Source organism: Solanum stenotomum, chromosome 1 (assembly GCF_019186545.1).
Source record: "Solanum stenotomum isolate F172 chromosome 1, ASM1918654v1, whole genome shotgun sequence".
NCBI lineage: Eukaryota > Viridiplantae > Streptophyta > Magnoliopsida > Solanales > Solanaceae > Solanum > Solanum stenotomum.
Window position 1 is genome coordinate 93,901,832 of NC_064282.1, and position 25,030 is coordinate 93,926,861.

A 25,030-nucleotide genomic window follows, 5' to 3' on the forward strand; every position below is an offset into this window, starting at 1 on the left:
TTTCCCTAACTTTCCAATTACATTTGGTAACTTTCCGGAAAGCATATTATCAAAAAGATCAATATAAATTATTGAGCTCAAATTTGAAATCAGGTTTGAAACTGTTCCCTCAAGACGATTTGATCCAAGGAAAAGTAATTCTAGATCTTTACATTGATAGAGCCAATTTGGTATAGTGGAGTTAAGGTTATTTCTAGAAAGATCGAGATGTTTAAGTTTTGTTACATTTCCGCTCTTACTCTGTATCACACCTTCAATGCCACTAGAACGGAGCTCAACATGTTCAAGATTATTCAAATCAAACAACCATTTAGGTAAACGACAGTTGAAAGAGTTTTTAGAAGCCTTGAAAGTTGTGAGAGAAGTCAAGTTAATTGGACCGTCAGGAAACGGGCCAGTAAAATTACAGCCACTCAGGTCAAGAGAAACAAGATTTGGGAGGTTGAAAACCCATTTCGGAACAGAAGAACTTAAGTTGTAATTTCCAGAAAGATCGAGAGATTTGAGTGAAGAAAAATTGTGATAATCAAGTAGAGGTGTTATATGATGAAGACTACAATTGAATAAACGAAGATCAACAAGAGAAGGAAGATGTCAATGACCTGTAGCCATTCATTAACTTTGCTAAGATCAACACTTTCCATCTCTAGGTTCTCAAGACTCGAAAGACTTGGCAGCCACTCAAGGCTATTTATCCTTGGATAAGTAAACTTGAACATAACAACCCCTTCCCATTCACAACAATCTTTTCCGACAATCCAAGAAGATGGAATATCCGATGGATCGTGTATTTCTTTCTTCAAGGTCTCCAATGCTCGTTGCTCGTTTTCTCTACAAATCCCTACAGAAACAACAAACTTGGTATTTTTCAAAATAAAAAACAAGAGAACCCATAGTGTTATTGCTAACACTTTCATGGTGTGCAATGTTTTAGACTTGCAAGTGAAAAGTATGTGTGTGGTAGTTGTTTGCTTATATTTGTTGCTAGGCTAAGCAAGTGAAAAGTGTGTATTTATAGCTATCAAGAAGATGTATGAAGATTTCTTTTTTACTTTGAAATTGTATATATTAATTAAGTCAACAAGTCTTCTCTACAACTTTATCAATTGTCCCTATTTATATATCAATTATTGTCAAGTTTCCCTGTTTAGTGTTTATATATTAACTAAGTCAAAAAGTTTCTCTACAACTATAATAAATAATCCCTTCGTGAGTGACAGGTTTTTCTTTTGTTTTTAGATAACTGATTTTGTTTTCGTCAACTTGCGTGCATTTCAACTTGTAACAACTTTAATACTATAGGGTATTGTTGTTTATAAATATATATTACAAGTCTGGAAAAAGAATTACTGAAAACTCTTTTGATTGAAAGACAAGACTGTAAATCTAGTTGTCTTTAACTACTTTCTAGTTGGGTAGTTGTATAATGATACTTTTAAACTTTTTGCATCTATCTTTATTTATTTTGTATTTATGCTTTCACATCTTAAATTTCATTAAGGGTATCTTTGGTATGAAGGAATGTTTTTCGATTTTCTTATGTTTGTTTGGTTTAAATATTTTGAAAAATGTTTTTTCAAATCAATTTATTTTCCTCAAATTTGAGGAAAATGACTTCCCTTCAAGTAGTTGTTTGCCTATATTTTTCTTCACATTTCACAACACTATTAAGGTCCCATTTCAATTTGATTTGAAATCAGATTGATTTGAAGTTAAAGTTAAAATTTGGATATGTAACTCAAATTTCTTAAGTTGTATATTTTAGTCAAAAACAACAAAATTCTACAAGTTGTGAAGACTATAAAAAAAAATCCAATTCTTATATTATTTTACCAAATGAGTAAATCATAGTTCAAAAATAAGATATAGAATATTCTAAGGCACCCTTGATACATATCTTCATGTTCCTTTTATAAGTAAATATTTGTGATTAAAAACTTTTAAATACACTTAATTTTATAAAGATTTATCAATCAACAAAAAAAGGAATAACTTTTCTTTAATATAATTTTTTCATATGATTTAAGCAATCTATTCATGTCGAGCATAAATTTTTTTCCAAACTTGGTGTTTGTCAAAATATCAAGAAGATGCATGTAGATATTTTTTTTCTTTGAAATTGTATATATTAATTAAGTCAACAAGTCTTCTCTACAACTTTATCAATTGTCCCTGTTTGGGCCATGCATGCTCACGTTGATGAAGTTGTCTTGCTGATAAAAGAGGACTTTTCTTAAAAAGTTATAAACAAAAAATGGAGTGTTTTAAAAGGCAGGGGAATGAGGCGAAACATTTTATACAGTACGGGGCAAAACATAAGTCCCATGGATCTACATGTTTTACAATTTTATCATAATCTCTTTCATAAACAAGGTTAATTAGATAATTTTATTGATTTTTAAATAATTATAATATCAACTAATTAATAATCACTTGTTTGAATGCTTCATTATTGGTTGCTTGACTCGAAGACTTGTTGATTTTAAAGAGTTTTTTTTCTTCTTCCTCTTATAATTGTATGTATTAATTAAGTCAAGAAGACTCCAACAAGTCTTCTCCACATTCCACAACACTATTAAGGTCCCATTTGAATTTGATTTGAAATCAGATTGATTTGAAGTTAAAGTTAAAATTTGGATATATAACTCAAATTTCTTAAGTTGTAGTTTTTAGTCAAAAACAAAAAAATTCTACAAGTTGTGAAAAGTGAAACTATAAAAAATAATAATCCAATTCTCATATTATTTTACCAAATGAGCAAATCATAGTTCAAAAATAAGATATAGAATATTCTAAGGCACCCTTACTACATATTTTCATGTTCCTTTTATAAGTAAATATTTGTGATTAAAAACTTTCAAATACACTTAATTTTATAAAAATTTATCAATCAACAAAAAAAGGAATAACTTTTCTTTAATATAATTTTTTCATATGATATAAGCAATCTATTCATGTCGAGCATAAATTTTTTTCCAAACTTGGTGTTTGTCAAAATAGTAAACAAGAGAAGAGCCCATAGTGTCATTGCTAACACTACTTTCATAGTGTGCAAATTTTCAGACTAGGAAAGAAAAGGATGTACGTCAAATAGCTAACTAGTTGCGTATATTTTTCTCTAGGTCAGGCAATATGTATATATAGTACTCACTCCGTCTCAATATTCACGGATTTTAAGTCTTTATAAAAATAAAATTGAATTATTATAGAATATATTTCTTTTATTTTAATTTATTTGTCTGATTTATTGATTTGACATGAAGTTTTAGAAAATAAAGAAGATTTTTGAATTTTGTCATCTTAAACTAAAGATACGTAGGTGATTGAAAGATAAGAATGTCAAATAAATTGAAAAAAAAAGAAGAAGAGAAGAAAATAACTATAAAAAATTGTATGCGATAATCTTATAATCTTAAATATGTCATGTGAAAAATAAAATTTAGAAGTTGCCGAAAAGGAAAAAAAATATTACAATATTATTTTTTTAAATGAAAATTGAAGTTGTATTTGGAGATGAACAAATATTGGAGTTGTTTTTGAATTTTTGTGAGTGATTGTTGACACCCAATTTTGGACCTCCACATATAGATTAATCATCGAGCTTCTTAAATCCCAAACAATTTGAAATAATTAATTTTTTTTATAAAGTTCAAATATTTTTCAAGTTACTTTTAATTAATTTTATCATTTTTAAGTAATATATGTTTTATATAATTTTGTATATAATTAGTATATTTTATAAACACTTCGAAAATCATCTCAAAAAGATTTTAATTTTAGTTAAATGTTCTACTAATTTAGTTTAGTTCAAATGATAGTTATAATTTTGAATTAACTAGTTTGTAATTAAATTAATTATTTTATAATTAAATTAATTATTTTATAATTAAATTAATTATTTTATAATTGAGTTAATTATTTTATTTCGTTGAATTTAAGAAGCTTGTTAATTGATTAATTTTAATTCATTAGCTAAATTTAGCTAAGTTTCGAATTTGGCAATGGCAAAATTTGCCACTTGCTATCCTAGCCTCCCAATTCTTTAAGACCCAAAATTGGACCATATTTTCAACCTAATTTGATTCCAAACAGCCCACTTCCCCAATTCCATTTTTCTTTAATTCCCAGATCCGACCCACCCTTTTAGATTCCTCAAACCCAACAAAAATAATAACAACAACGCGTACAACATAACCGACCCCACCCTTTTATTTTTGTATAAATTATAGGAACTACATATTATAAATACTAAATAACATCCTATCCCTTCTAGTTTTCTATTTACCAAAAATCCCTTAAAAATGATGTTTGCGGGATACATAGCGGTGTGCACGGGATACATTAGGTTTGATACATTCCACATAGCGGGATACATAGCGTTGTGCACGGGATACATTAGGTTTGATACATTCCACATAGCGGGATACATAGCATTGTGCATGGGATACATGTGGGATATATAGCGTTGTGCACAGGATACATAACGTTTGATACATTCCACATAGCATACATAGTATTGTGCACGGGATACATGCCGGATACATAGGTAAATAAGGGATTTTTGAAATTTTTGAAATAAGTAGGGATAAATGGATATTAAGGTAAGTAAAGGAATGTAGTTAAGTAATTTGTCCTTTATTTTTTCCAGCAATTCCCAACTACCCAGCAGCTTCTTTCTTCTTTTTCACGATTACAGCACAGCAACCGTTAACAACAATGTCAGCAGCCAACGACAAACTCTAACGTTCACAATGCAGCACAAAAAGCACGCGTTTTTCCCTTTCCTCTTTGAGAATGGGGTGAAAATTTCAAAAAAAGTAGGTTTTCCTTTAATGGTGAAAGATTTTTGGAATTCAAATTTGTGGGCCTTAAACTTGAAATTTCCCTCACCTTTTCCCCCCCAAAATCCAAATTTTAATTTTCCCCCTATATAACATCTTTTCTGTTCATTTGTAAAAGGGGGGAGAATTTTATTTTTTTTCGGAAGAATTAGTTAGAATTTGAGAAAATTACAATGAACATTAGATACACCTATTCATGTATAGACATTCGAGAAAATAGGCTTTGGGGGTTAGAGAAAAGTTGGAACTCTTTTTTGAACAATCGATTCTTACTTTAAGAAATTGGAAATACGATTTTTTCTATTTTTGGGAGTTGATTCGAGCTGCTGAGCCGGCTGTCCGAGTATAAAATCGGTGTGGAACTCGTTGTTGTCTCCTAGCTCGTCCCGTCTCCGTTCACTGCCCCGCAACAGGTGACATTCGCCTCTTTTATTTTCCTATATTTCGTCATCTCTGTTATGAAATATCAGACTTGTTTTAAGTATTCATGTAATTTTTCTTAGTTTGTTTACGATAACTGTTGATGCCGAAATGTATCTAAATTACTTTCGAGATTAGTATAGCTTTGAAGCTTTGTTTCCATGGCGTGTTAGACAGCATGATTATATTACTTGAAGCCATTTTGTTTGCCGTATCTAAATTATTACTATTATTTTTTAATGTGCATCAGCTTTTCTTTTAAAATGGTTTGTTAAAAAATGTTTTGTTACAATGTCGTTTCTGTTTTAGTTAAAAAGTAGGTAGAATGGCCAGCAATTAAAATGTTCTCTTATTTAAAGCCATGAAAAGGTATCCTTGTAAAGTTTTAATTAAAAAAGTAGGCAGTATATAGGCACCCTTGTAAAGTTTTATTTTTGTACGTACGTAGTATTTTAAGTTCTTTGTTGTTTGTTAGTTAAATCATGAGTTTTTTTTGTTTTTTTTTTAGTGTTAAATAATAGCACTATGGTGTGTATAAAAATCTGGAAAGGACATTACCTTAGTTTGTTTTACTTCGAAAAAGTAAATTGCAGATCATATATTTTCTTCAATAAATGCAACCCATTTAAAAAATATTTTTAATCTCTTTGTCATTCTGTTATATATTTGGACATGTGTAAATTTTGAAGGATTACTATTTAATTCATGCTCGCTTGCACTAAAAAACTTGAACTTAGTTATATCTATTCTTGTTCGATATCGAGTAAAGTTGATTATCTTACTAATCTCTTTACCCTCTCTTTTACTTGCATGAACTTTGGAGCAAAAATGGAGTCCCAATTAAGGACTCTCGCAAAAAATAGAGTCTCATGGACTCGTTACCGGCATACCCGCATATGAAGTCTTCACTATATCTTAGACTACCCGAATAGCAATGAAAGCAAGCAAAACTCATTTGGTGGTGTTTATATGGCCTCTTATATTATTATTATTATTATTTAGCATTTATTTGTTTTAACTTGTTTATGTGATTTGAATATGTTCTTGTTTTTTAATAGCTCACATAGGTTAGGTAATTAGGATTGGGAACCTTTATTTAGTTCTAGTTACTAATGATTTTTTTTTTTAACTTACATGTAATCTTAACTTTATTTCTAAAAAGTTACTTTAAAAATAAAACAAGGGAGCCACTACATTCCAAGAGTGATTTGGAGTGAAATTTTGGGAAAACAACTTATTAAAGATAGGCTTTTCAAATCTCAAAAATATTCAGAATTCAACTTCAAGTTACCTTTTATGTGGCATCAATGTAATTTCGAGAGCCACCTGAATTTCTATCTGTCTTTTTAATATTTTAAGTTGTTAAATATTGTAATTTATAATATATTTAGGTAATTTTCAAATATATAACTAACTAAGAAAGAAAAGTAAGACAAATAAATTAAAACGAACAAAGCACAGAAACTCCATAAATACCCTCAGCTTAAAGTAAACACGTCGACGAAGAGATGCCTACTTCTAACTGCTTCCTTAAATAACCAAATTATCCTTATCAAAAAACCAGACATATTGACGAAGACCTACTTCCTAAACTCTTCTATATAATAGTAAATTGTCCCTGTTTGGGCCATGCAGCACACGTTGATGAAGTTGTCTTGCTGATAAAAGAGGACTTTTCTTAAAAAGTTATAAATAAAAAATGTTTTTTGTTTTTACAATTTTATCCCAATCTCTTTCATAAACAAGGTTAATTAGATAATTTTATTGATTTTTAAATAATTATACTATCAACTAATTAATAATCACTTCTTTGAATGCTTCATTATTAGTTGTTTGACTCGAAGACTTGTTGATTTTAAAGAGATTTTTTTCTTTTCCTCTTAAATTGTACTCCCTCCATTCCATATTAATTGAATTGTTGAGATATTTTTCATTTTTCAAATTAACTTAATTGTTCAGTTTTCAAGACTACATTTAGAGTGTTCTTCCAATTTTACCCTTCATTAGTTCGTATTGGAATTACTGATTAATTAATATTTAGTTATTTTAATCATAAATTTGACAATAATTAATAAGGGTAAAAATCGAAAACTATGTTCAATTTATGTCTTAATCTACTTTTCTTAAAGGATATGAAACACCTCAAAAATTCAATTACTATGGAATGGAAGGAGTATGTGTTAATTAAGTCAAGAAGACTTCAACAAGTCTTCTCCACATTCCACAACACTATTAAGGTCCCATTTGAATTTGATTTGAAATCAGATTGATTTGAAGTTAAAGTTGAAGTTTGGACATGTAATTCAGATCTCTTAAGTTGTATTTTTTAGTCAATAACATAAAATTTCATAGGTTATGAAAACTATTAAAAAAAACGGAAGCCTAAAATTCCCCTCAAGTATTTGAATTGGCACAAAATTACCCTCCATTCATCTATCGGCCCTAAAATACCCCTGACGTCCACCTTTCGGCTCAAAAATACCCTTATGTCTAACAGATCACACTCATTAGGTGGATGAAGGGTAATATTGTACCGACTCTCATAGTTTCAGGGCATTTTAGGCCCTTTTCCGTTAAAATAATTTGAAATTACTTAATATATAAGCTCACATGATTGACTTGATTTTGAATTTCATAGTAAATTTAAAATTATAAAAAGGTTAGGCATCTATTATCTAAACTACTCCCTCCCCGGCCCTTCACTTCCTATCTCTTCCATTTTTTTTCTATTTGGATCTTGTCCACAATTTATTTATTTTTAAAATTTATGACAAACAAGAGAGAAAAAAAGGAGAAAAATAACGATGCATTCATATAGAAATAATTAGTTCAATAAAAGATGACTTAATCAAGCAAATATGTACAAATATTACATTTTTTTGTGTGTGCCCAAAATTTAAAATAAAAGAATAAAAATAATCATTTCTTTTATCCCCACCCTCATCCCATCATGACAATAATACTAATTAAAAGAATATAAATATGTGAGTTCATTTCATGTTTGAGTCCTGGATATCCTAATTAAGAATAAGAGATTAAAAAGAGGAAAAAAAAAAGAGAAAATGAACAAGACATTTGGATAATTAAGAGAAAAATTTATATTAATGAAAATAATAATATTTTTAGATGGACAATCAGTCGGGGTAAGTATGGATTTTAGTTGGAGCCTCATTTATGAGTTGGTTACGTTATAATAAATTGGGGTTGATTTAAAATAGGCCAATAGGAAGATATCATGAAATTATTTTTTCAATATTATTTTCAAGTGTATCGGGTCAAAATATGAATCATAAGTGGTTTTATAGAAAAATAGAATTTTTTAAGAAAATATGATTTTTATTGTTAGTTTGAAGGGTTTCAATTTGGACCAATCACATTAAGCAATATAATAAATAAATATTTAACAATTTTACTTTAAGGGAGCTATTAAAAATAAGGGCAAATATGAGTCAAAGAATTAACATCGAGAGTATTTTAGAGCAGAAAGGTGGACGTTAGGGGTATTTTAGGGCCGATAGGTAAATGGAGGGTAGTTTTGTACCAATTCAAATGCTTGAGGGGTTTTTTAGAGCCTTCTCCGGAAAAAAAAATCAGTTCTTATATTATTTTACCAAATGAGTAAACCATAGTTCAAAAACAGCTATAAAAATTGAAGTCGACAATCTTATAATCTTAACATGCCATGCGGGAAAAAAAAGTTGCCGAAAAGGAAAAAAATATTATTATTTTTTAAAGAGAAAATACATAATTACCCCATTAAAGTAAGACCTATTTTTTAAAAAGACACTTGAACTTTGTAGGGGTCCTATTACCCCATTATTCTTATTTAGAATGAATTAATTGTCCCATTACGTTCCTACGTGGCATGTAGAGTGTAGTTCACTCTCTGATAGAGAGTGAGCTGAACCAAAAAGTAAATAATATTTATTATTTTAGCATTTATTTAATTAGAAATATTATTTTTTCTTTTCTTTTATTTATTTTATTGTACTTTCTATAGACACGTAATTTTTGACCGAACTTAAGTTTAACACCATTTTTAGAGCTTAAATATTTTATAAATCTAAACTAAATATTTATGACATTTATCTTATTTTTTTTAAGTTTATTTTAAAAGATTTGAAAACAACAAAAATAGAATCACTTTTTAAGGTAAGTTTTATTTTCAATTGCTTAAAAAAGAAATGAAAAGTTACAAAAAATATATGTTTCTTTAATTTTAATTTAATAAATAAGCTAGTATTTTATAATTACAATTTATTATTAGCTACTTAATTTTCTACAAGTTAAAAATAGATAAATAATAGTTAAAAATAGATAAATAATATTCTTATCATTATATTATCTTATATGTTAATTATGAAAGAAAAAATAATAAAATAAAAATAAAAACCCCCCACAACCCCACGTACACCTCACACTCCCACTCCCTCACCCCCACTTCACCATCAACCCATCAGCAACACTATACACACCCACACTCCACTATATACTACTATATTATACACACTACAATATACATGTTCCATATAGATAAAGGGAGAGGAACACAAAACGAAAAAACAAAATCAGCAAACAACACAGCAAAAAAAAAGGGACAGAAACAATAAAAAAACAACACATTACACGAGAAAAAAAAGAAGAAGAAAAACCTTCCCATTTTATTTGATTATCCTTTTAAAAATTCACCAACACATTCACATCTTTTCTTCCTTACCCATTCTTTTCATATCAACACAAACACATATACCATCACAAACAACCTACAAAAGTTGTGGGTGTTCTAATCGAGCTTCAGTTAATATTTTGCGGTATTCAGCTTTACTTTATCTTTTTATTTAATTTATTCATGGAATTTGATGTAATTTTATGACAAGTTTTATTATATTTTGTTTCCTTCATAAATTTGATAGAAATGATTCATTTGTTAGTTGTTATATCTCTATTTCATGAATGAAGGTAGCTTTAATTGATGATTTTGTTTTTTATTTATTATTAGTTGTGATCTCTTAAAAATGAACGGATCATAACATTATTCTTGTCTTGATTTAGATAAGGATGATAAAGTAGGTATAGCTAGGCTAAAAAATAAATATATAAATAAATTATTGTTGTTTTATTTTATCAAGCAAAAAATGAGATATATTTTTTTGCAATTCGGTATTGTTTTCTTTGATTAGAAAGTGTACACTTAATTTTGACTTCAACTTTAAGAAATTGCAAAAAATAAAAACATATGAAAAATGATCAAAAAATTTATTCTAGAAGTTTAGTATTTTACTTTATTTTATTTTTTTAGGAATACATATTTTCTTTTAATGTTAGATCGAACACTTAAACAAATTAAAAAATATTTGTTTCAATTAAGAATGTGGTTACACATCTTTTTTGAGACATTAAAATAAACTCAAGGATGCGGTGACGCACCTTGTCCACTAATATAATTAGTTTTTATTAATTTAAGGTAGTGACTTATAAAAAATAAGGTTATTAAGTGTGATGAAAAGAAGACAGTTATGTCTCTAAAATGTCAAGATCGAGAATGCAATTATGCATCCGGTTTAAGACTAATAAAAATTCAACAATTAAAAAGTAAGTGAACCATGGCCTTAGACACAAATTATCCAAAAACATATTAAAATAAGTATAAGTCAATAAAAGCGACCGTGCTAGAACCACGTGACTCGAGGGATGCCTAATACCTTCCCCTCGGTCAACAGAATTCCTTACCCGAATTTCTAGTTCGTAGACCAAAACTAAAAGAGTCATTTCCTATTGATTAGGGATTCGAAAAGGTGACTTGGAACACCACAACTCAATTCCAAGTGGCGACTCTGAAACAAAAATAAAATAATCCCTAAATCAATACCGTCACTTAAATTGGAAAAACCTTTCTGCCGCCGTGTGCAAAAAAGGGGTGTGACACTTTCTCAATTCTTTATTTTTGTTATCTTCTTCCCCAAATTTCAAAAGAACCAACTACCTCCTCTCTATCTTCTTCAACTTAGAAGACCCATTTACTTCACTCATTTTTTTCCTTGTCTTCTTGCTTCTCTTTGTTCCTTTTTCTTCTTCTGTCCCTTGTTTTTTTCAAAATAATAATAATTGTAAACCTCCTTGATAACATTGTTCTTTTTTAAACATAAATAAATAAATCGTTATGTAATTCTTTAGCATGTAAATAAAGAAATTTCTTCGATTTGAGAGTATTATAGAATTCCATTACCTTCATCGCAATGGAGTTCCGCTGCATAATTATTGTAATTTTAAAAAGGAGATGGTAGATTGGAGGTGATTATTAATTTTCAATTTATAATTTGTTAGTAATTTTATTTTTGATTTAACAAAAATTTGCTGATATTATGGTATTATAATAGTGACATGATAAAGACTACTCCGGAGAATTGACGAAGATGGTGGCTACGTCGAGGATTTCTGGGCAGCTAGAAGAATCGAAGAAGAGCAGAGGAGGGTAATGAAGAAAGAAGAAGAAAGAGAAAAAGAAAATGAAAATAATAAAATAATAAAAACACAAAAATGAAAATAAAGATAAAAAATTAAAATTTAACACGTAGCAGATAATAAATGGTGCGTGATTGCACTTCTTTTCTTGCAATTGAGGGTGGCTGAACAATGGCATATTTACAACACTTTAAAATTGTTCAAGGGGATACTAGGACCCCCACAAAGTTGAAGTGTCTTTTTAAAAAACAGGTCTTACTTTAATGGGGTAATTATGTATTTTCTCTTTTTTAAAATGAAAATTGAAGTTATGTTCGGATATGAACAAAAAAATTGAGTTATTTTTGAATTTTTATAAGTGATTTGGAGTGAAAATTTGAAAAAACAACTTATTGAAGAAGATAGGCTTTTCAAATCTCAAAAATATTCAGAATTTAACTTCAAGTTACCTTTTATGTGGCACCGACAGAATTCGAGAGTCACCTGAATTTTATCTCTCTTTTTAATATTTTAAGTTGTTAATTGTTGTGATTTATAATATTTTTAGGTAATTTTCAAATATATACCGACTAAAAAGGAAAAGTAAGACAAACAAACTAAGACAAAAAAAAAAAAACACAAAAACTCCACAAATACCCTCAGCTAGAAGCAAACACGTCGACGAAGGAATGCCTACTTCTAGCCACTTCTTTAAATGACCAAATTATCGTTATCGAAGAAGCATACATATTGACGAAGACCTGCTAATAGTAACATAATTCAATTTTTGTATCTATATGAAAATATTCCATTAACAATCCAAGATACAGTCTCTCCACGTAGTTTCTAAGCACATTGATCCCTCTCATAAGTTTCCAGGTTGCCCTTCTTTCACGCACAATTGACATGTTAGAATGGAAATTTTGTTCGTTATTTGACTAGTTATTACTTCCTTTATATTTATTTTATATGTATTAATTTTTGAAAATTTATGTAAATTCTCCTAATTTAGGAACTAATTACTTAAATATACTCTAGCTTGTAATATTACAAATTTTATTAGATTTTGGTGCATTCAGATATGTTCAGATATATGTGGTTAAAATTATATGTAATTTGTTCTAGATACATTGTATCCAAGTAGATTTGCATGTTTTTCCTTTCCTTCATTTGGCTCAGTTGTAGATCCATCCAAAATTCCAAACAAGTTTTTCCCTTGAACAAAAATCCGGAAATGAAATTTCCACATCAGATAATTTTTCCATCAAATTTGGTAGATAAAAAGTAGTGAGAATGTGACTCATTAGAAAGACAAGAGATATCTGATGATAGAAATCAAACAACAATAAAGAGCAAAATGTAAAGCAGTTTCTGGAAAAAAAATTAGGCAATAACAATTGATAAATCAGGAACCAAAAGGAAATGAAAAATATTTTGTATTTCTATGCTTTACAATTGATAAACTATCTATTATTTATATACAACAAAGATCTAATATTAGATCATATCTTGCACAATATCAGTGGCGTGATCAATTTTGCATAGTTAAACTTAAAGTAGAATATTGTCTAGGATCTTTTAGAATCATATCAGATATTTGAAATCATATTTGATATGGTCAATGATCCATGCCATTATTTGTGAACTAAAAATATTTTCGGATTTGCAAAACATTTTTTACACATGGTCAATTATTATTCGGCCATGTCATTAATGAAATTATTTTTAAAAGGGAAAATGATCAAATATGCCTTTGAACTTTGAAAAAAGGCTCATCTATGCTATCCGTTAAAAGTTTGGCTCATCTATGCCATTTCAGTTAACAAATAATGGCACGGATGAGCCTTTTCTCAAAAGAAAATGACATAAATGAGCCAATTTTTTAAAGAATAGAATAAATAAACATTTTCTCAAAGTTCGATGGCATATTTGAACATTTTCCCATTGCATATCTATATGTATAAGTAAATGTTAGTTATTACAACTTCCAAATACATTTAATTTATAAAAAATTCATTAATCAACAAAAATAGTGAATAACTTTTCTTTAACGTAATCTTTTCACATATCACATGATATAGACAATTTCTTCATAGACCATAATTTTTTTTTCCAAACTTGGTGTTTTTCAAAATAATAAACAATAGAAGAATCTATAGTGTCATTGCTAATACCACTTTCATAGTATGCAATTTTTCAAACTAGGAAAGAAAAGTATGTGTGTCAAGTAGCTAACTAGTTGCGTATATTTTTCGCTAGGCCAGTCAATATGTATATATAGTACTTCCCCGTCCCAATTTTCACGGATTTTAAGTCTTTATATATTGAATTGTCGTAAAATATTCTTTTAATATTTTTATTTGTTTGTCTGATTTAATTTTCACGGATTTATTTTTCAAATTTAAAAAATACAACTACAAAAAAGCGAAGTACAATCTATATATATATAATAGGAGAGGTGATAGCGCCTACGTGTCAACACCACAATTAATCTCTAATTTTAACTTTTAAAGTATCAATTAATTAAATAAAATTAATTCAATATTTTAATCAAAGAAAAAAAGTTAACGTTTTAAAAGAACAGTTAAAGGTTTTTTACCCCAATTGAAATTGTTAGTTTTTCTAAATTAAAAAAACCGTTTCAGTTTCTTTAAAAGACATGCTATAGTCTTTCATTTTCAGTTTTCAAAAAAACAATTAAATATATAATTATATTATAATATTAATAAAAATAATAATAATAATAATAATAATAATAATAATAATAATAATCTATATATATATAATAGGAGAGGTGATAGCGCCTACGTATCAACACCACAATTAATCTCTAATTTTAAATTTTAAATTATCAATTAATTAAATAAAATTAATTCAATATTTTAATCAAATAAAAAAAGTTAACGTTTTAAAAGAACAGTTAAAGGTTTTTTACCCCAATTGAAATTGTTAGTTTTTCTAAATTAAAAAAAACGTTTCAGTTTCTTTAAAAGACATGCTATAGTCTTTCATTTTCAGTTTTCAAAAAAACAATTAAATATATAATTATATTATAATATTAATAAAAATAATAATAATAATAATAATAATAATAATAATAATAATAATCTATATATATATAATAGGAGAGGTGATAGCGCCTACGTATCAACACCACAATTAATCTCTAATTTTAAATTTTAAATTATCAATTAATTAAATAAAATTAATTCAATATTTTAATCAAATAAAAAAAGTTAACGTTTTAAAAGAACAGTTAAAGGTTTTTTACCCCAATTGAAATTGTTAGTTTTTCTAAATTAAAAAAAACGTTTCAGTTTCTTTAAAAGACATGCTATAGTCTTTCATTTTCAGTTTTCAAAAAAACAATTAAATATATAATTATATTATAATATTAATAAAAATAATAATAATAATAATAATAATAATAATAATAATAATAATCTATATATATATAATAGGAGAGGTGATAGCGCCTACGTATCAACACCACAATTAATCTCTAATTTTAAATTTTAAATTATCAATTAATTAAATAAAATTAATTCAATATTTTAATCAAATAAAAAAAGTTAACGTTTTAAAAGAACAGTTAAAGGTTTTTTACCCCAATTGAAATTGTTAGTTTTTCTAAATTAAAAAAAACGTTTCAGTTTCTTTAAAAGACATGCTATAGTCTTTCATTTTCAGTTTTCAAAAAAACAATTAAATATATAATTATATTATAATATTAATAAAAATAATAATAATAATAATAATAATAATAATAATAATAATAATCTATATATATATAATAGGAGAGGTGATAGCGCCTACGTATCAACACCACAATTAATCTCTAATTTTAAATTTTAAATTATCAATTAATTAAATAAAATTAATTCAATATTTTAATCAAATAAAAAAAGTTAACGTTTTAAAAGAACAGTTAAAGGTTTTTTACCCCAATTGAAATTGTTAGTTTTTCTAAATTAAAAAAAACGTTTCAGTTTCTTTAAAAGACATGCTATAGTCTTTCATTTTCAGTTTTCAAAAAAACAATTAAATATATAATTATATTATAATATTAATAAAAATAATAATAATAATAATAATAATAATAATAATAATAATAATCTATATATATATAATAGGAGAGGTGATAGCGCCTACGTATCAACACCACAATTAATCTCTAATTTTAAATTTTAAATTATCAATTAATTAAATAAAATTAATTCAATATTTTAATCAAATAAAAAAAGTTAACGTTTTAAAAGAACAGTTAAAGGTTTTTTACCCCAATTGAAATTGTTAGTTTTTCTAAATTAAAAAAAACGTTTCAGTTTCTTTAAAAGACATGCTATAGTCTTTCATTTTCAGTTTTCAAAAAAACAATNTCGATACACCTATTAAGAAAACAATTATTGACATAGTGAGTTACCATTTTACCCCTATTAATTATGAAGTTGATGAATTAAAACCTTGAGGTTTTCAAGAAGTTCTACATTTTTCAAAATAATTAATTGAGGGTATATTAGGTAAATAAAAATTGTTCTTTCTTGATTTGTAAAAATGGACAAATAATTAGGGATAACTTAAAAATGAAAAGTGAACAAGTAATAAGGAACAGAGAAAGTAGTAAGTTATCATATTAAGTTTTTACCCCTGCTAGAATTTATCGAATTCAATATAATTAGATTCTCATAATGGAAACTTAGATAACTTTTTCCTTTTTATTGTTTTGTTTTTACACCAGCATAGAATTTTAGGCCTCTGTATGTATACTGATCTCTTCCCTAAATCTTGAGAAGCTAAAAAGTTGTAAAATAATGTAGACCAAATTCTATTAAGTTTAACGATTAATATATATTAGAAGTACAGTCTAAAAATAAATGATTATGTCATTTGTTAGTTTACATTGAGAGGCTAAAAAGTTGTAAAATAATGTAGACCAAATTCTTCTGATGGTATATGAATAGTTTTTTCTCCATTAGTGTACTTTAATGATGACTTAGAATTCTAAGAAATGTGTAGGATTAAATGTTTTGAGAGTAGAAAGAAAGCACACTTCCTACGTTACAAAATTTTGTAAGTTTCTGGATGAATTATACATAATTAAAACATTGATAGGGTGAATGGGACTTAATAAATCTTATTAAAATTTTAATGTAATACTCCCTCTGTGGGTTGTAGAATAGTTATTACTCAAAGATGGATGAGATCATGAAGAGGAGGTACACAAAAAATAAGGTCATCATTCGTAGACCGGGTGCTATAGTTTATCGAGGTCAGCGACCTTATTTTCTTCTTTTCCAATTCAAAATCTTCTTTTTCCAATTATCTTTTAAACATGTTTTATAATTTGATTAGTCGTTAATAGCTTTCTATTTTGTAAAATTTAATTATAATATGTAGGTGATTGAATAAAAACGAATTTGAGAAAAAGGAAAGTGACTGCTCCCTTCTATATACTAAAATGACTGTTCATGAAAAACAAACATACAATCTTAGTAGATTGGTTTCAATGGAAGAAAAAGAAGATCTCTTACACATTTTTTTTGTCTACTATATTTTTAAAAGATAATAAATTTTTTGATGTTTTCTTATTTTTTCTGTTCTTGCCAGATTAGTGCATGCTAAACTCATGATATCAATGGAGGTGGATTCAAGAGAGGGTTTTTTTAGGTACACAATATTAAGTAATTTACATAGATTTTGTAGTTTTTGTTGGCTTTTTAGATTTAATTTTGTTATTGTTTGTTTTATCCTTTTCACCCCAAGTCCCTAATATATATTGCAAAGATGCACACTATATATATTTTTACATCGTATCATTTTATTCTGATATTATTTTATTATTTGAAAGGAAATTCTCTTGCAATCTATGAATTACCTTTAGGCTTTAATGTACAATATTTTATGTTAATTCTTTAGAAATACAATAATAACTTAAATTTATGAATAAATGTGACTGCATGTTTGGAGTTACAAGCCTTAAAAGGAAAAAAAGTATATTCAAGGTTTTAATATGTATGTATATACTATTAGATAAATAGAATGTCTTAAACTAAAGTAATGAAAAATTACATAGATTCTATGAAATTGAATGACCACGTAAAGTTTTAAGACATTATATATTTACTCTTCAATCAAATTCCTTCTTTTGGGATGTATGCTCCAAATTGTGAGGGTATTTTTCATTAAAGGCAGTGATAATAAAAAATTGTATGACACCTCCAAAGAGAAAATTAAGAAGACAATTGAACAACTATAACAATGAGAGTCAAAGCCAAAACTACAATAAGACATTAGAGGAAAAGCCAAAAATTATACTAAGTCATTTGAGGTCTTTTGGAACACAAAATCTCTTCCTTTATTGAAACATCTATCTATATATAATAGGAGAGGAAAAAACACCTACGTGTCAACACCACAAAAATCATATTTTTAAATAATTAATATAAAATTAGAATAATTAAATATATATTTCTATCTATATATAATAGGAGAGGAAAAAACACCTACGTGTCAGCACCACAAAAATCATATTTTTAAATAATTAATATAAAATTAGAATAATTAAATATATATTATTTTAAAACAATTTTAAAAATTAGTTTCAGGTAACTAAAAACTGTTTTTATTCTTTATTTAAAAAATATATATTTAAAAGTTAAATAACCAAAAAGAGAAACGGTTGATTCTGTAAGGGAATTGGGGTAGCTTTTTTTTTTTTCATTTTTTAAATTCACTAAATTCTATCCAGATAACATGCCCAATGTAATAAAATAAAGAAAATACTTTCAATCCAAAATAAATAATCTAATAAAAATAAAAATTTAAAAACTGATTATCAATAAAAAAAAAACTGTGGGTTTTCGTAGGGTGAATTTGGTAGTATTATTTTTATTAAATCTATCTGGATAACATGCCTATAGTAGAAAGAGGAAACTTTCGATTCAAAATAAAATAAAAAACAATTAAATTACTAATAAAAAATAATAAATAAATAATCTAATAAAAATAAAAATTTAAAAACTGATTGTCAATAAAAAATAAAATAAAAACTGTGGGTTTTCGTAGGGGAAATGGGTAGTATTATTTTTATTAAATCTATCCGGATAACATGCCTATAATAGAAAGAGGAAACTTTCAATTCAAAATAAAATAAAAAACAATTAAATTACTAATAAAAAATAATAATTAAAACTTATTGTCCAAAAAATTCAAAAAAATTAAAACTGTGGATTTTCATAGGGGAAATAGGGTAGTTTTTTCCCTTTTAAAAAAAGATTATTAAATTATATCAAGATAACATGGCTTATTTTTATTTAATAATGGAAAGAAAACAATTTAAATCCGGATAAAAAAAAAAAGACAAAGAAGCCACGTCCTTAAAGAAAAACTCTTCAATTATCCATGATAAGATTTTAAATAATTAATTTAAAATTTGAATTTCAAACAATAACTAACCTTATCCCTAAAAAAACATCTAAACATCATAATCCACATCTTTGGAAAATAACTACATCATCCACATCTTCTTAAATTAACTCTTCTAAATATGACTCCAATTCCAAACATGTGTAAAACAAAAATCTGATTACACTTACAAAGATCATAAAAGCATATTTAGAGGAAGTATAGTATAGTATATTGTGTGTATATATGCCATCGCTCTCAATTGTGTGAAATTGCTTGATTATGATTTAAGGAAAAGAAAGAAGAAACTAACGATAAAGAAATGGAAAAATTCTGAAGAATTTTATGGCGGAGGATCATGTTCTCTTCCATGTTTGATTTTTTTTTTATATATCATGTTTGTTTTTGTATTTTATTTATTTTGTTTCATGTTTGACTCCTCTTTTATCTATTTTTATTTTTCTTTGTTTGGACAGATTGTAGTCATAGAATTGGAGGTAGCGGCTTTGTTGGCTCTTCAATATGCAAGGATGTAGTGTCAAAGGGTATAGATATCATATGTCTGAGAAGGTATATGTAATATATGACTGAGTAGTTTAATATGGATTATAACTATTAAAATAACTCTGCTAATTTATGTGCTACCTTTACTATTGATTCATGATGATTCATATAATTGTTATATCCTATAGTGCTATTATTTTTTTTACTTAATATGAATTCTCAAATTTTTGTCTTTCTTGCGTCCCTCTTATTCAGACTCATGGATAAATTAAGTCACTTGGATAATAATCATGTTCATTTCTTTATTATACACTTGAGTAGATAGACAGTAAACTCAAATGAATAAGAGGACATGGATGAGAGCAATGTATAAATTGAATTTACTCAACAATATTGGTAGATATATAGATGAAGTTGAACTATGTAAAAATAATTTCAAGCTGGATATAAATTTTTTGATAAGTTATTGTTGGCATTTCTTATTTAAATATAAAGCTTTGTGTATGAGATTTAAGCATTGTAGGTTATTGTCGTTGTAATGAGTGTTTTCCATATTTAGCGTAACTATTTTTTAATATACTTGATATTCATCCAATGTAATGAAGACATCAAATTATGAGTAAAATATGCTAACATTTTAACTTAATTAGTATATTTGTCTTAAACCAAATTAGACTTTTGAATATTTCATAGTGTTATTGTTTAACTATTTATGTTATATTTAACTTTTTGTAGCAATATTACTTTAGAAGTACTCTTTAGTTTTATAAAGTAGTTCGTGCTTATTGTATAATGTATTTTTTTTTCCCTTTTGTTGTCATCCGCGCATCGCGCGGGCACGTATACTAGTATTATTTAAGTATTAACATTACAAAATATTAAAAATTGACCATTTTACCCTTGGCTAGGGAAGCAAGCATATCGACGGACAGCTACTTTCCTAGCCATCCTGAATATCAATTGAAATGACCAAATTGCCCTTAAGCTTTTTCCTAAATATGGCAAAAAACAACCATGTTGAAAGTTGAAAACTCTCCTTTCTATATAATAGAAATATATTAAATATAAAAGGTATCCTATCAGTTATTCCCAAAAGAATTTGCCTATATTAGCTGTAAAATGGCAAAGAAATGTTGATTTTAAAAAATGAAATGGAAAAATTAAGAATTACAAAATAAGGGTTTAAAAGAGTTAAAAAGAAAAGTATATAATTAAATATAATAGAAGATGGGCTTTTTGAATCTCGAAAATATTCAGATTTCAACTTCAAGGTTACATTTTATGTGGCATTGATAGAATTTCTAGAGTCACTTGAATTTATATCTGTCTTTTAAATATTTTAAGATGTTAATTATTGCGTTTTATAATATTTTTACGTACTTTTCAAATATATAACAGACAAAAAGAAAAAGTAAGACAAACAACTTAAAACGAAAGAACACAGAAACTCCATAAATACCCTCAGCTAGAAGTAATCACATGAACGAAGAAATGTCTACTTCTAACCGTTTCTTTAAATGGCCAAATTAGCATTGTCGAGGAAGCAAACATATTAACGAAGACCTGTATCCTAGACTCTTTTATATAGTAGTAAAGTAAAGTAATTCAATTTTTGTATCTATTGGAAAATATTCCATTAATAATCCAAGGTACAGTTTTTCTACGTTGTTTCTTAGCACATTGATCCCTCTCATAAGTTTCCAAGTTGCCCTTCTTTCATGCACAATTGACTTGTTAGAATGGAAATTTTGTTCCTTATTTGACTAGTTATGACATCCTTTATCTTTATTTTATGTTGTATTAATTTTTGAGAAACTTACATAAATCTCACTAGTTTAGGAATTAATTACTTAGATATATTCTAGTTTGTAATATTACGAATCTTATCAGATTATAGTGCATCTAGATACATCTACATACATGTTTCTCTAGGTAAAAATTAGGTGTAATTTGTTGTAGATACATGGTATCCAAATGGATTCACATGTATTTGAGATATATAAACAAATCTTGCTTGCCTCGCTTTCATCTCGCTCGCCACTCTCCTATGCATTTGGTATCCCAGACTCATACGAATCACACCAGGTACATACAGATGCATGTATCTAGTGTGATTCACATGAATCTGAGATACATGACTATCTCACTCGCCTCCCAGTCCATCTCGCTCACCTCTCTCCCTATTTTCCTATTTTAGTGTATCTAGTAGCAAAATACATGTATCTAGGTGTATCTTCGTCAAAGTATGATAATAACTACTAAACTATCCAAAAATGTGAAAGACATTGACAAAAAAAAAAAAAAAAGATATGAGAGATCCAAGGAACTACGGATCAGCCAAGCAACTACCTTGGAATCTCGGATAATCAACTAGTGACGAGGGTTACCTACCACTCGTGCCTGACTAGAAACATACACAAAAAAGGTAATGACAAATTAAGGGTGAGTACGAAATTCACATGTACTCAGAAGTATTTTGTCAGCTAATGCTAACATGAGGCGATAATCGATCCTACATTGCTCAAACTTGTGCTTGATCAAATATCAAAATAGATCGATAAGGACTCGGACTAACAACTAAATCTAACAACAGTATATTAACATAATAATCAACTCTAAGACAATGTTAGATAACCACCAAGTCAGGATTCACAACGACCATGTATATCGTGACGATAAATGAGTAGATTATTCGAAGAAAAATCTCATTTTGCTTAAGGCATAAGAAGTAACGATTGAATTCATAAGAATCAATTATAACTTAGGTTGTATATTGAGTGAGAAGTACTATTCTAGTAAATGAGATCATATACGTGGATCGTCAGTCTCCCTTATTGTTTTTAAATTGATAATATGAACATTTAACACTCATGCCCACTTTATTTAATTACACTTTTTTTGTTTAAATTCATATTTTGAATCATACCAACAATTGAAGTTTGATTTTCTGGATAATATTGGGCAGAATATATTAATATATTACTAAAAGCAATGTCTCACAACTCTGTGATTGAAAGAAGAAAATTGAAACTATGAAGAAACAACATTGTTTGAACATCTTAAGAAACATTCATTTGAGGAAGTTATTAAGACATAAAAGTTTACATATTTAAACACAAAATGAAACAACATGATTGCTAACATGAGAAATGTAAGCACACAAACTAACTTTTGATGATAGCAATATCCTTAATCATATCTCTCAACATACTGGTAACTTTGCAAGCAACATTTCCCAGCTACGGTCTAGAAAAAGAAAATAAACATGTCTCCATGATCTCTTGAAAAGCAATGAACCACAAACACCCCAAAAGCTTAGTGCGAATCCAATAGACATTGAAATGTAAAACCAATCCACTTCATCTTTGTCACTCTCATCAACTTCATATTCATGATTTGGAATATTGTCATCTGAACTGCAGTTCACCAAGAGTGGAACTCCGCAGAGTTTGTTTCCTTGAAAACTCGTGGAATTGAAGCTTTGAAGTTGAGTGCTCAATGGTATCATACCTGACAAATTGTTATCTGATAGATTCAAGTAGCCCAAAGTGGTCAAACTCGAAAAGCTTTGTGGGATTTGACCATAAAGTTGATTTTCTGAAAGATCAACAGATTCCAAGACTTTCATGTCACCAATGTCATTTGGAATCCTACCAGTTAGGTTATTTTTGGAAAGATTAAATGATCTTAATCCTGCAAGACGTGTTAGACTTATAGGAATATCTCCAGAAAGATTATTGCTAGACATATCCATACTTGTAAACAACGCCAAAATTGTGTCATACTGGTACATGTTGCCTTTAGTTGTCACCATTGCACTCTCTATTAGAACTCCCACATAAAAGGAATAATTTAACTCGAGATCATCTTCCACTTTCTTTATTACTTTGACCATCGCACTCAAATTGCCAATACACCTTGGTATGATTCCAACAAATGTATTGTTTGCAAGGTCTAAGATCTGAAGATCTTTGAGGTGACATAGTTCTTGAGGCAATTCACCATCGAATTTATTGGACCGAAGGATAAGGACTATCAAAGTTGGAAACCTCATTCCCAACCAAGATGGTAATTTTCCAATAAACTCATTCTCAGCTAAATCTATTTTATGTAGTTTTGTGCAGTTTTCCAAGGATGAAGGAAACGGACCGTTAAGTCTATTTCTTCGTAAGTCTAATGATAGCAAATTACTCAAAACCTCTGATAAATCATTTCCCCCGAGATTTAAGATCTCCAATTTGTAAGATCCATTCTTTGCTTCACACAAAAAGTTAGATAAACCTTTGGAAAAAAAATTGTTTGAGAGATCAAGCTCTCCTACATTGGTTGAAATCAATGGTAGTGGTCCACTAAAGTTGTTGGAACCCAAGTACATTAGCCGCCGAGAAACACTCTCCTCATCTGTCGAGATGATTGGAACCTCACCAATAAATTGGTTGTGAGAAATATTGAGAAAAACAATTTGAGAAGATAAGTTCCAAAACCAAGTTGGAACCTCAACTTGTATTCCACAATCTGATATGTCAACATGTGCTATCTGCTTTTGAGTTCGGAGCCACATTGGAAACAAAGGGCCTATATTCCAGCCACCTATTTGAATTACTGTGGCTTGAAAAGACGGAATCCAATTCCGACTCACTTTTAAAGTCAAATTATTTCTAGATGCATCAAAGTACCGTAAATGTGTTAATTTAGAGAAATGACTTTCTGTTACAACACCTTCCAACCTATTGTTAGAGATGAAAAAGTCTTCTAGCATTGAAAGCTGGCCAACACTTTCCGGAAGAGCTCCTGTGAGTTTATTATCTGAGAGATCAAGGGAAAGGAAATTACTCCTAACATTGAATAATTCAGATATATCTCCCTCAAATAGATTCACTGAGAGATCAAGGTATCCTAATTTCCCTAACTTTCCAATTACATTTGGTAACTTTCCGGAAAGCATATTATCAAAAAGATCAATATAAATTATTGAGCTCAAATTTGAAATCAGGTTTGAAACTGTTCCCTCAAGACGATTTGATCCAAGGAAAAGTAATTCTAGATCTTTACATTGATAGAGCCAATTTGGTATAGTGGAGTTAAGGTTATTTCTAGAAAGATCGAGATGTTTAAGTTTTGTTACATTTCCGCTCTTACTCTGTATCACACCTTCAATGCCACTAGAACGGAGCTCAACATGTTCAAGATTATTCAAATCAAACAACCATTTAGGTAAACGACAGTTGAAAGAGTTTTTAGAAGCCTTGAAAGTTGTGAGAGAAGTCAAGTTAATTGGACCGTCAGGAAACGGGCCAGTAAAATTACAGCCACTCAGGTCAAGAGAAACAAGATTTGGGAGGTTGAAAACCCATTTCGGAACAGAAGAACTTAAGTTGTAATTTCCAGAAAGATCGAGAGATTTGAGTGAAGAAAAATTG

General features: G+C 28.1%; 1 protein-coding gene across 3 annotated transcripts in view; it reads right to left on the reverse strand.

Moving 5' to 3' along the window:
* Nucleotides 1-22,652: 22,652 nt before the first annotated feature.
* The window catches only part of LOC125870993 (receptor-like protein EIX2), a 140,267-nt gene continuing 137,889 nt past the window's right edge, over nt 22,653-25,030 (reverse strand). For 2 of the 3 annotated variants that reach the window (XM_049551572.1, XM_049551564.1), the window contains one exon: nt 22,653-23,808. In XM_049551572.1, the coding sequence (XP_049407529.1) occupies nt 22,813-23,808 (996 nt within the window). In that variant the 3' untranslated portion in view covers nt 22,653-22,812. The remainder of the gene's footprint in view (nt 23,809-25,030) is intronic. The other variant, XR_007446961.1, reaches the window with a different exon arrangement.